The 12,480-nt window shown below is 47.2% G+C and overlaps 4 protein-coding genes across 4 annotated transcripts; 1 reads left to right on the forward strand and 3 right to left on the reverse strand.

The window, feature by feature from the left end:
- Positions 1 to 629: 629 nt before the first annotated feature.
- C8Q69DRAFT_456746 (hypothetical protein) lies at positions 630 to 1,942 on the reverse strand. The gene is made up of 2 exons (XM_028629850.1): positions 1,699 to 1,942; positions 630 to 1,589 (listed from the first exon to the last, which is right to left on the reverse strand). The coding sequence occupies exons 1-2, from the start codon at positions 1,919 to 1,921 to the stop codon at positions 679 to 681; spliced, it is 1,134 nt and encodes a 377-aa protein (XP_028487440.1). The 5' UTR covers positions 1,922 to 1,942; the 3' UTR covers positions 630 to 678.
- Positions 1,943 to 5,509: 3,567 nt separating this feature from the next.
- Positions 5,510 to 6,259, forward strand: C8Q69DRAFT_525444 (hypothetical protein; the record flags this gene model as incomplete). Its single annotated transcript, XM_028633608.1, has 2 exons — positions 5,510 to 5,638; positions 5,759 to 6,259. The coding sequence occupies 2 exons, from the start codon at positions 5,510 to 5,512 to the stop codon at positions 6,257 to 6,259; spliced, it is 630 nt and encodes a 209-aa protein (XP_028487441.1).
- A 500-nt stretch (positions 6,260 to 6,759) lies between these two features.
- On the reverse strand, positions 6,760 to 8,503 carry C8Q69DRAFT_456754 (phosphotransferase 1). Its single transcript, XM_028629851.1, has 3 exons — positions 8,279 to 8,503; positions 7,957 to 8,202; positions 6,760 to 7,859 (listed from the first exon to the last, which is right to left on the reverse strand). Exons 2-3 carry the CDS (start codon positions 8,095 to 8,097, stop codon positions 6,879 to 6,881), a joined length of 1,122 nt encoding a protein of 373 aa, XP_028487442.1. The 5' UTR covers positions 8,098 to 8,202; positions 8,279 to 8,503; the 3' UTR covers positions 6,760 to 6,878.
- A 630-nt stretch (positions 8,504 to 9,133) lies between these two features.
- C8Q69DRAFT_149860 (ubiquitin-protein ligase E3) lies at positions 9,134 to 12,448 on the reverse strand. The gene is made up of 4 exons (XM_028625532.1): positions 11,725 to 12,448; positions 10,675 to 11,670; positions 10,533 to 10,625; positions 9,134 to 10,483 (listed from the first exon to the last, which is right to left on the reverse strand). Exons 1-4 carry the CDS (start codon positions 12,287 to 12,289, stop codon positions 9,225 to 9,227), a joined length of 2,913 nt encoding a protein of 970 aa, XP_028487443.1. The 5' UTR covers positions 12,290 to 12,448; the 3' UTR covers positions 9,134 to 9,224.
- Between the last annotated feature and the right edge of the window lie 32 nt (positions 12,449 to 12,480).

Genomic DNA, 12,480 nt, shown 5'->3' on the forward strand with positions numbered 1-12,480 from the left:
AGGGTTTACTGTAATAATCATTCGGCGTCCCCTTACAAAGTGTGTCATTCTTCTGAGATCTTGACAAAATCCTTATTCAATGATATCCCCTGCTCCAAGGATCTGAAATTAATTACCTAATAAGTCGGCTTACAAAGCGAACACCAGGTGATCTGTCAATCATCCGTTTGCGGCAGATTCTTTGAACTGATTATAGGGTTGAACCCACTAGGTTATTAGATCACTAGGATCTAGATTCTTTGTATGCTCAAGATAGATATGGGATCAAATCGTCACTAGAATTGGAGGTGAGCACGCAGTTCAAGTCATATAGGTAGACGTTGCTTCCGTGCTCAGGAATTCGACAGTATATCTCCCTCGTTCGGGTCAAGCTGAGGTAGCGATAGATTCATTCCCCTTAATAATGGAGTTTTCCGATGCTCTTGGCAAATATGGCCCCACGAAAATGTGACGCAGATGCTTATATCAAATAATAGAGCATAGAGCAATATGCTAGGACTTTTCTGAATACCAAGAATATGGAAGTTGTCTTACCTAGTAGTCTTTCCGGTGTGGGGAACTTGGGCTGCAACACGTCTCTACTACCCGCAACCAAGATGATACACACTATCTTGAACCCACGGTCAGATTCCATTTGTTCGTATAGTAAGCCAAGTCTACAAGTTTTTCATTTCTAGTCTAGGGATTTGACCCGCTCACTTTGTCCTGTTCAAGCAGAGTAAGGAAGATGTCCTTGAGCCTATAAAGAAATCCAATGATCCGAGCGCGATTTTGCAATGATAAAAGACCCTTTAGTAACTTTCGCGATCGAAGAGCAAGAAATTGCCAATCAACAGGTGTTCTATTATCGATCAGATCTTGAAATTCAAAGATCAACTCTGTATGGCAACGGCTCTGCCAGTACGTATCAGGTAACCGCCATCCGAACGCAGTGAGGATATTTTCTGCATCCTGGCTATGTTGATCATAATCAATTGTCTCAATTATCATGATTGATATTTCGAGAGGAATGTGAGATAAGATTGACTGCTGCTGTCGTTTCTGCCGGTGCGGCTGTGGGGGATCCTTATCTCGACAGGAAGAGGCCTTCCGTGCACGAGCTTTTTGAATGAGATCCCTGATATCTGATATAAGTACTGGATTTCGCCCTGTCGGCGCCGTCTTTTCCCACGGATGATTGCCATGGAGACATTCGCTTCCCTCATGCTTGAAACAGAACTCCTTAGGAGAAGGTGTCAAATACCACCACTTATTGTTTTCCTTCCAGAACTGCAAAACTGCTTTTACAAAATTCTTGAGATTGGCTTCTACCAATATCTGCCCAATGACACGGTCAACGAGTAGCCAGCAGTGTGGGTGAACCGTATACCCAATTTCTTGATCCTTTTCCTTGTTTGTGTCCTGACCTAATATATTCGCTGTGTGAAAATAAGCAAAATCTCTGTTAGAGCTTGGGCACGGCCATGGCCCGGCAAGGTAAGCAAGCCCCGAATCACGTGGGACTGGCGTGGCAGTACATGCATTGAGGTTCAGTTGATTAATAGTAATCCCTGAGATTGCGAAGTGGTCATTCTTCGATTTGTGGAGAACTATACATTTATATATTTAGATCTATATTAGTAAACAATGTACGCATTCCATCCGTAATTCCTAATATGGAGGTAAAAGGAGAAGGGGAAGGACAAGGAATCATAATACTTGTTCTATAAAGGCACATCCACAACCAAGGTTCGCTGTGAAAATATATGCTCTCGAGTTGCTTTGCTTGTACTGTCACAGTCGACGTTGGGTTTGCAAATTGTTTCCACTCCTTATAATCCTCGAATGTTGGATCCGGTGAACCGCAGATCATTACTCCGCATACTATACAGCATTCATACGGGTCTCGAAAATGCGTATCAATAAAGAGAGCTTGATGCATTATTTGAGAATAAGCTTGTTGTACTCCAATCAGAATAAAAAATGTATGAAATGCAAGATGAGACAATATCTGCTATATACAAGTAATATAATTCAAGACAGTTATTATGTTGTTCTGATGTCATTCTGAGCCTTTCATTCTAGGCAGCATATGACTTTCTGTACGTAGTCGTCCTAAGTGTCAAGCCGGAGCTAGCCTCAATTATTCAAAGGAAATGGAATTATGTCGAATCCTTGAGCACAGAAGCGAGGCCTGACCTAAACGACTTGAATTGCTTGCTTGCTTCTAGATCTGGGGGGATTTGACCCCATATTTATCTTGAGCATACAAAGAACCTAGATCCTAGTAATCTAGTATAATCAGGATTCAAAGAATCTATCGCAAACGGATGATTGACAGATCATCTGGCGTTCATTTTGTAAGCCGACATATACACACAATATTAAATGAAACACGCTGTTTACAGTCAACTACAGTATTTCTTCAGAGGTAATGCCCCATCAGTGGTTATATCGATGTCTTTTCCTGCATGAACCCACTGGAGAATGTATCCAGATCGGCAACATCTTCTAGCTATTGTGCTATTTTCAGTTTACTTTCTAGGCGTGGTTAGGTGAAGATTATAGTAACTTCCTAGCAACAGGGAAATCGTATTGGACACTAAATACTTCTAGCGAAAGGGGTTCCTTATATCTGGACTTGTGCAAAGTTGAAAATGGAAGACAGCAAATCCTAGTAACGTTAAAGACCAAAGAGTTCTCTCTAATTCTCACTCCTGCGTCGAGTATCCCTAACCGGCTCAATTGTCGTCCTTAATACTGGACCCTTCGTCCTCAGTGGCATCCATCATTGAAAGTATGGTGGTTCAGCACCATGGAGTTTGTATTTCTGTTTTCTAGGGACGATGAACGTCTCAAATTGACCTCCGTTATACACAGTACCGGTTTCTGGATTATACATTCTATCCAGCCACTGCGAAAATGCCCGACAATTATCAACGAAGGCAGTATTGACATATATATATGATGCTCTGATCCATATGCGTTCAAATCCAGTTATAAGGGGTCCAACGTAGCGAGAGATATGGAGCTCGATCATATCATCGGAAGTAATTATCATCCAATATTCCGCTCCACAGAGATAGCAAGAGCGCACAAAACCTGGATTGATATCTCGAAGAAACCTTTTTGCAAACCTATCAATTCTGGCGTGCGGGCATATCGGAAGCCTTAAAGTTCGACATAGATGGTCAAAGCCATCGAGACCAAGATCCGAGATCCTCCCAAGATAGAACCGGGATATAAGGTGGTTGGTGCCTGGATTGAACTCCACATGCTCAGAAAAGCAGCCGCCAGCCTGGACTGTGACAGGTAATGTAAAATCCTTTACTCCATACATTAAGGCCCGCAGCTCGGCAAATACCATTTCATAACATATGCCAACCCATATCATCCTCGACTTATAGCGACAGCTGCGAGTGACTGCTATTGAGCAATTTTGCCTCTGCTCTTCAATTGAGAACTTCAAATTAACAGGTTTTAATAGGCCGGGAAAGCTTGATTTTGGGTGAGTTGTTGTGCACGCCCAACAACAAAAGGACCTGATGCCTTTCCCACAAAGTTTGTCAAATTCCATTAAGCGGAGGATATGAAAACGACCTTCGATAAAGTCCCAAGTTGGGTAGACTTTTGCATCCAGCAACTGTTGTATATTAACAAAAGTTTGAATACTGGTTCTCGCGTTCCAGAAACGAGCGCAGCTTATCATAAGACAAAAGGTCTCAGCCATAGGAAGATACTGACAAATGTGATAGATCAATTCGAGAGGTAGAGTGTATAGAGATGCTGGATGTTGCCCATTAAGGGTTCGTATTGTGTTCAGCCGTACTGAGTTGGCAATTTTCATTAATGCTTTATGATGCCCTCTCCTATAACCTATTAGAGGAGGCATTTTGTACAATGAGTATGGTAAAGAGTACAGATTGAGAGCTGGTGAACAGAATGTGAGGTGCGCCGCCTTAAGGAAATCCATTCTTATAGTTTATTACGAACTCTGAACGTAAGATATCGGTAGCGCTCTATAGGGTTCGCCCACACCTTTCCCCGTAGGATTTAGCCCATCGCACAGTAGATAGTAATACTATATAGCCTGATTCAGCCACTGGTTAATGAATCTAAGGAATCTGTACCTTCACATCCTTGAGGTCGTCGGCCTCCAAGATAATACATAGTGATGACTGTGCGTAGTGAGAGATCATACAGTACCTACTAAGTTACATCTTAGATAACCACTCGACCAAAACGGAGAATCTCCGGTTCGTCTTTTATCTAACTCCAACGTAGCTAGTAAAACTACCTAACCACTTCAACCACCAATTAGTCCCTACACATGCACGAGGGATCAACACAGGACTCAACCAGGTATTATGTATCAGATAAGGTCATCGACTTTTCCATCTTGGACAGAAAGCGGACTATGGCTAATTTATTCTGAGGTACATAAGGTATACATGTTTTCTAGTCCTCCAATTTCTCAATCTACCGTCTTCCCCATTAGGCTGCATTGACAGAGAGGCTCAATGTGGAAGTATCCCACTTCGACGGAGTGAACGAGGCGTTTGAATATTGAAAAGCGGCTTTAGTTATTGAATAGGCCCGGATCGTTGGTCTGTATTGATAGGCTCCCAACTGTATGGATGCTGATGTGGAACAGTAAAGCACCATGACAAATCTGGTTTCTTGGACACCATTTGGAGGATGACGGCTTTATGATAGGGATTGGGTCGACTCGTTTGATCTCCGGTGTGCGAAGGCATGGAGAGTGGTTAATTCTCTGGGTTGAAACAATAGCCAATGGTTCAAAACAGCTTGCAAAAATTGAAATGGACGGCAACAGTTTCAGTTGAATGGAGAGACAGCCCAGAAGGAAAATTCGAAGAGCAGCTCAATATAGCTACAGCCAGATGCCGTACCTTTTGGGAAAGTCATAGCTCGATTTTCTGTATCTGCGACTGTTCTGCATCGAGGAAATCGGGTCCTTGGATTGAGAAGCGCCTCGATCATGCGTTGTTGAATGGAGCGGTTCGATTGAAGCTTTGTTCATGAAATCGATTTGATGCCTGGTTCTTGTGAGTTCATCTTGGTTTCCCCGTCACCAGCACCAGAAGTGTGAATTCGACGCTCCAGTCGAGGCACCGGTGCCCTCCGCAAGGCACTGGTGAAATAGTATGACCTCCTTCACTTCCTCCCCTATCTCTATATACCTCTCATCCTCCTCCTCCTTCTCCCTCTCCACTTTCCTGCCGCTGGGCCTGCTGCCCTACCCCGTGCTCGATAGCTTCCAGCCAGAGCACCGCATAGGCGAACGCCGTCGCCGCCTTCCATGCTCGTGGCAGAGTATCCAGTTCCTCCCCAAGGCTCCATGCCTCTTGGGCTGCCCTCTTTCCGGTCACGAGAACATGTATACCTACGCAAACGTAGGCCACCGCCGTCATGACGGTTACAAAGTCTCTGATCACAGCCATGATTACAGCGAAACCGAAGACCGGAAAAGACAGGAAGGAAATATAGGAAGAAATGAATGGAAGAAATGAATGCGAAAGAGGACATAATTGACCTCTGGGGGGCACCAGTAATGGAAACAGCAGTTTTGGGAAGGCTCAAAGCTCAAATGTCACCATCAGCACCTGCCTCCTCCGGTATTCGTATAAGCTGCAAGGTGCGAGCAGTATCTGGATTCTGATGACAACACAAGCTCCCCTACCTGCTACAAACAGCAGTAGTCACGGTATAGTTTGATTCCCCTTTATCAGAAATTGTACATACTCATGATTTGTAGTACATGAGCATACCCGCCATCGCGCACGAAGTTAATGATCTCCGAAAAGACAGCGATGAATCTGCAATATACGGCATCTGGGATGTCATCCTGAACTGGACTTTTCCAGTCACAGCGGGATATATCACCCGTCCACAAGTAAGCCATTCGTTTCATGACGGCAAGAGAGGATATTCAGATTTTCATACATTCGAATTGGGAGTGCAACCGTGGAAACTCTTCCTCATCACACAGTGCAAGGCGTACAAACTGCAGAGTTATGAGTCTGTTTGGGATAATGGATACTTCCAGTTGCGAGAGTATATCCGCTCCCAGCACCCTGACAGGACTGCCACCTCCCCTATTTACGAGATCTTAGCTGTTGGGCAGCGCGTGAGCTTCTTCTTATTCAACCCTGTAACCCAGCACCTGCATGCATGGCGGCCAAGTGCTCAGTGGGCATTGGCACATCATACTGCTCATGGAAAGCGTCGGATTTCTAAATGTGAAATGCCATTCTAATATGTATCTAGCTAATAAAATATATAGCCTCTAGCTACTAAACTAATTGCCCATTCTGATATCTCCAATGTAGACATCCGTAGCCAAGTATCAACATCGCATCCTCCCTCTATCCACCCATCTCCACGTGACCACATCCTTCCCCTTTAGGCAATCCCCCCAAACAAAGAACACCCCTATATATTCCAGAATAACATAACCCCAATCAACAGCGGAGTCCAGATGGCGTAGTGGTCTGGAAAACCACCCACAGCTCCATCTAGCTAGAGGCTCCCTGTTCGAACCTCGGGGTCGGCGTGAGGGCGTCAGAGCCAAAAAGATTGCTCTGGGCTCCAGTGACCGTCAGAAACGTTCCTCAGTTCTTAGAGATTGCAAAAGCCTGCCCGCCAAAAGCAAGGTGGGCTTTTCGTAGCACCCCACGGCTCTCTGATATAAAGGAGAGGTGAGGGTGTGAGCTTTTTTTGAATTCGGCTTTTTTTTTTATTTGATGCTTTTCTTAAATGCTGGTTTATAGACACGGAGGACGCTTGTGTTCAAGCTGCCCTTGCATACACTTTGAACAGCCATTAGGTTGATACCGGATACGAGTTCAGATTGAATTATATCTAAGCTATCATACCTATCCTTCTACCTGGTTTCTTGTATTTTCCTCTGCCTTTCTGGATTCTTTTCCTTCTTTTCGGTTCCCTTTCGCCCCTCTAGTATCGACCCTCTTCCCCTTCGGATGTGGTTTCCCAGTCAACTCGGACGGCAACTCCTGGACGACCTTCCCGTTCTCAAAGAGAATCCCCAGGCCTGCCTTTCGTTCAACAACCACATCGAAGAACTCAAGCGGGACAACCTTCTGCTTGGTATCTTTTCCATTGCTCGCTTCGCCCGTATCCATACCCTCACTGAGAATGACGCCATTCTCACTCCGCCAAAACGGACACCCAGCCTCCAGCGCTTTTTTCAGATTAATGTATATCAGCACCTGCGCGTCTCTGCGCATTCCCGATATCACATGTCCGTTCTGGAGATCCTTCCTGCTATCCAGCAATTTTACTTGTCCACCTTGACCTTCTGGCATGATGGATTCAAGCGACGGCCCTGTCGCGAAGTGGACATGGTTCCGACTCATACATCGCAGTCCCCCGGAAGCCAGGATTGCCGGCCATGCGGCGTGATATGTACCATGCACGACTGTATCTGGAAGGGCCTTTGCAGTTTCTGGGGCATCGTCGGACAGAGATAGTCTTTCTAGGAATGAAGCCGCATCTACTGTCTTGATACTGTGTCCCTGAGTAGCGCGTATTAGGAAATGCGATGGATCTGAATCATCGACGGACAGCGCATGGGCCGTCGAGCTCTGCTGCTCCTGACTCGTAGAAGGCGCGGACCCAAGAATCGTCGAGGAATCGTCCTCCGCGGGTGTAGGCCCCTCGTGTGTTCCGTCTGCGACGGTAGATTTTGTAGGTTCTGCGGTGGCTTCTTCTTTCGATGTGTCGGCCGAAGCGGAGGGGATGTGTAATAGCGCAAAGCGCTTTTTATCTGACGAGTCGACAGCGTGCAAGATCTCAGGAAAGGTGACTTTGAGAGACTTGATCTTCTTCCAGGCTAGCTGTTTAGATAATAGCAATCAAATAGCCCGTCAGCATCTACCTTCGTTAAAACGGCAAACAGTGGCCAGAGGGTGGTTTAAGGCCAAGTGTACATACCACGTCCGCCACATTAGCGTAGCCTTGAGAATTCATCTTTAGCCCTTCCCTTTCCGCCGCATGTCGTAGGAGATAGCTTAAAGCTTTTGAGACTGCTACATCTCGCGACGGCTCACGTCTGTCTTTGCGCGGTCGAGACATGGTGGGCCGGTGATGGAGTGCAGTGCAGTGATGAAGGGAACGTATCCGCAATAGTCCCCGGCTGCTCAGAGCCGTAGCTGCTTTTCAAGGTTCGATATGCTCTATCTGTGTGATGGAGTGATCAGTTTTGATACAGGTAGTACTGTAGCGTGACCGGGAAAGAAAAAGAAGTAAGCGGTACCTGAGTCAGGAATGGCCCTCGTAGCTATACAATATAGAGCCACCGGCTAGTGATGTACTCTCGAGTTAGAATGCCTAGAGTAACATCTAACTGGATTCGTGAGCAAAGCAAACGCGTCTTTCTGCAGAATTTCCGCGTATGCGGGGTTTCGTAGAGCTTTCTCAGATTAGAGTAGATCAATTGTGGGGGCGCGGCGGATGTTCCGCTTGACATCATCGCTTCTTTTCCGCAGTCGTGCTGGTTACTGGATGTAGAAATTTAGAGAGAGATATCAGACATTCAAGCCTGCAATTTGTTGCAGTAGGTTATCATATTTTGTTGGCAATATAGCTGCTACGATCTCGGAGCAGCAGTCGACGACCTTGCGTTATTACTGTTATCCTAGTCCCATGGTTCCCACGATTGATATGGATGTGCAATATTTGTAGGCCTGTATAACTAAGCGACTGGTACACTTGAAATCTTCTATATAATACAATAAGTCCCCAATCCATCCTGGTGGAGGCGCTATTTACTCGCTCTTGGCCCTCGCACGCTCCGTCGCTCGAAATCTTCGCTTCGGGCAGAGCCAAATCCTCGCCTCCAAGAGGACGCCATTGAAAGGGTGAAGGACGAGGGACGCAATCAAAATGCACAAATGGCGCAGAAGAGCAATCAGTATGAGGAAGTGTGAGATAGTAACACACGGAAAAGTCTATCCTGCTGAAAATGTAATAATGCTTTGACTCAGGCATGATGGAGCTCATAGTGCCCAGGAATTCCATAGTCTCAAAGTTATGTTGTCCAACTGTAACAAACAGTCATGCGTCGGTGTTCTCATGCCTCCAGTCACGTCTCCAGTGTTCAGTACCGGATATTAGACAGTCGAGCGAGGATACACCACTGTTCAGTCCATGCAGAATTTTCTCCGCGTTGACTTCAATCTCGGAGTCCTTCTACCAAGAGATCATCGGTCACAAATACAGTTGCATTCTGCAACAGGACAGATCTTATGCCGAGAGAACCAATCTCTGGCATGATGAGCATGGAAACCATGGTTACAGTTGATACAGAAGACAACGAATCTCCGCATAATGTCTTCTTCCGTACGCTTTTGGTCGCCTTGAGCAGCATCCGCAACGATGCAGGCTCTTGTCATTGGGTCAGGAGAACCCAACCACAATGTACAGACACCACAGCGCGGCATGTGGCGTCCACACCTAGGGCAAATTGTGCCAGAAAGAGAGCTCGAACCAAGCGGATTTCCAGCAGTGGGGTGCACGACCTCCCCGCCGGACTTGGACGGAGTGGATTGTGCCAGTGGCCGCGTGCAGTAGTTACAGGTCAAGCTGACCTGTTGCTTTGGCGGCGAGACCAGCCTGCGGCCATCCCAGGTCACAGCGAACTTGCGGGAACCGACATCGAACCTTGCCCGTTCGAGCTGCAACTTCCAAGAATTCATTTGCCAACGATAGGTCTCGCGCCATGCATTGAAGCGAGCCACCACTGCCTCGTCATCGATGAAACGCGGAACTGTGTGACTCATGGCAAGAACCGAGGTCTGCACATCGTTGAACTTATTGATGTAGGATTGGAACAAGTCCATCGCAGAGTTTGTAAGCCCAGTGAGTACAATTCCCTCTATATCACCTTGTTGAATAGCTTCCGCCGTAGCATCCCTCAAGTATAGAGTGAGATCATCATCCGGGAGCCACCGCAGAGCAACCTCGACGCGATACCTCAGAGGCAGAGTCGTCTCCTGAATCACAGAATTCCAATCACCTTTGCTGACCAATGCCAGGATAGCTCGAGCATAGGGATCAGTTAGTTCTTTCGCAATCTCTGCACAGGTCTCTTCCCAATCTGAGTCAGCTTCTCCTTTCGCGGCACCAGCAATAGCCATTGCTAGCAGCTTGTGAGCTTGTGTCGGCTGGTTGTTGCGCAGTGCCAAATAAGCAAGTTTGGCTTCGTCCTGGAAAACTGCCAGAGCGGCTGCTTTTGTATGCTGCTTTTCAGAGACAAGTTGCTTCACAGTATCTTCGAGGCCATTTTCAGATTCTGCGGCGCCGCAGATATGAAGGCATAATTGCCGATGTTCTAGAAATTCTGACGTACAACCTTTTATTTCGGGAAGCTGCAGTTGATGAGCAAGTTCTCTGATCGTTTCACTGATATCGATTTCTTCGCTTGTGACTGGACTGACTTTTCGGCTGTTGAGACTTGTCCCTGGAAGTTCGTCAGCACAAGCAGGATACTTCGATAGCCAGAGACGTACCAAGATCATTGTTCCAGATACTATACACTCCGAGATAATTCATATCAATGCCGTTGATGATCATTGAATCTCCAGATGAGTGTCCTCGGGAACCTTGTTACATCAGCATGTGCATAGAAAATCCTTGTATGCGAGGACTTACACTCTATCCAATCCCATAAGTCCTGGAGATGAATGTCATCGGCCAGTATCTCCTTGTTCTTGGCGCCGTCGAAAAGATAGCCTTCTTTACAACGGAAGCGACTGACAGTCATCAACGTCAAAGCATCTCCCACCTCGAGTGGAGTACCTAGTACTCCTAGAGATAATGAATGCTCTCTGTTTTCACGGCTCGAGAGAGGCTGAACACCATCCCTCTGGGACAGACCATCTATGGCCCCGTTTGACGCTGGCTGTTCCCCCGACCCTGGCAGCGTACGATGTCGTATGCTGCTGACCACGTCCGATATTTTCCTGTCGGCTCCAGAATAAGGATAAACCACCTCAAAGTCGGCATTTCCAGATGAACCACCACGGACCAGCACTCCCTGAGAGGAGAGACGGACCGGTGGGCATGGGGGTTGAAGAGTGGCAATTTCCACGTTCCCATTGCCGGCTAAGGTGATGGCGCTCGGTTGGTTTGAAGAGCTGATATTGAGGAAGTCGAAAGAAACTACCCGTTCGGATTCACTGCAGCCACGAGTCGGATGGGTGTAAGGGCTGCGAATATCACGTACGTGTTTGGTATAGATCGGTTCCAGGTAGTCCCTGGAAGAGCCTTGACCGAGTGTTTGATCAAGGTTGGCGCTTTGGCCTTCGGACATGTATTCTTTAGCGATATCATATGCTTTAAAATGGCCTTTATTGGAGAGGACACCTAAACAGCCCCTCTTCGTTCGGGAAAAGCGCATACTCCAGATCGTACTGTCCCGATCCAGAACGTTTTTGAAATCCAAGGCGGGCCCCAGCTGACTTTGCTCCGCGGCGCCTGGCGCAGATGGAACAGAGACGAAGCGTGATCCTGCACGACGATCCCAGACACAGATCGTGGGTTCATTTGACGTATAGCAGGAAGCTATGTAGTTTTCATCTAGCCAATCAATGGCCAGATTATGCACACAACGCGTTGGAAACTGAAGTGACGGGTTTCCAATTCCCTCTGTATTATGGTCAGTAATAACCAAGGAACTCGAGGGCAACTATCTCTGCTTGCCTCGTAAATCGTAGATCCTGACAAATTGCCCCTTGACGCCGGTTACCAGGGTATCAGGCTGGTCCCGAAAGAACTTGATACTAGTGATCGGCTCTGAGCTCGCAAGCTTCCGCAGCGGCTCTGCAACCTGTCTGTTGACTCCCGTCCCTCTGGAGTTCACGGCAGACAGTCGTTGATTAACGTCCCAGATATTGAGACAGAAGTCATTGCGGACTTTATCCAGCCCTGCAGCTAGCAGACCATGTGTACTGAATGCAACCGCATTACAGTACCGTTGATTTCGGATAGGAAAAGACAGCGACTCTTGAGAATCACCAACCATTCGCAGAATGGTAGCTTCTCCAGAAGACTGGCCCACGGCAATGAGGGACTCATCTGCGGGGGACCAGTCGAAAGCGCGGAAGGCAGGCACTTTCGAATGGGTTGACAGCACTTCATAATCCAGGTCTCGGCCATTAAATTCGGTGACTCTGCATAGTCTGAACGACTTCCCTGCGACATCCACGTACAGGAAGCGCTGCTCGGCCGTGGTGGACCACGGTGACCAGCGAATCGCTGTCTCCATGTCTGCGTGCCGTGGTCACCAGTTGTTGGCAGTCTGAGTATAGAGATTAACCTAGCCGCCGGATCCAGCTCCCATCTTTCCACGCGACCAGGGAGCGAAGCTCGACGTCGTCGTCTGAAGCGCGGGACGATCCCTAGATCAACGCATCTGATATGAGCTGGATCTGTTTCGCTCGTCCAGCTAGCTCACGA

The sequence above is a fragment of the Paecilomyces variotii genome (genome assembly GCF_004022145.1).
Source record: "Paecilomyces variotii strain CBS 101075 chromosome Unknown C8Q69scaffold_2, whole genome shotgun sequence".
NCBI classification, from domain to species: domain Eukaryota; kingdom Fungi; phylum Ascomycota; class Eurotiomycetes; order Eurotiales; family Thermoascaceae; genus Paecilomyces; species Paecilomyces variotii.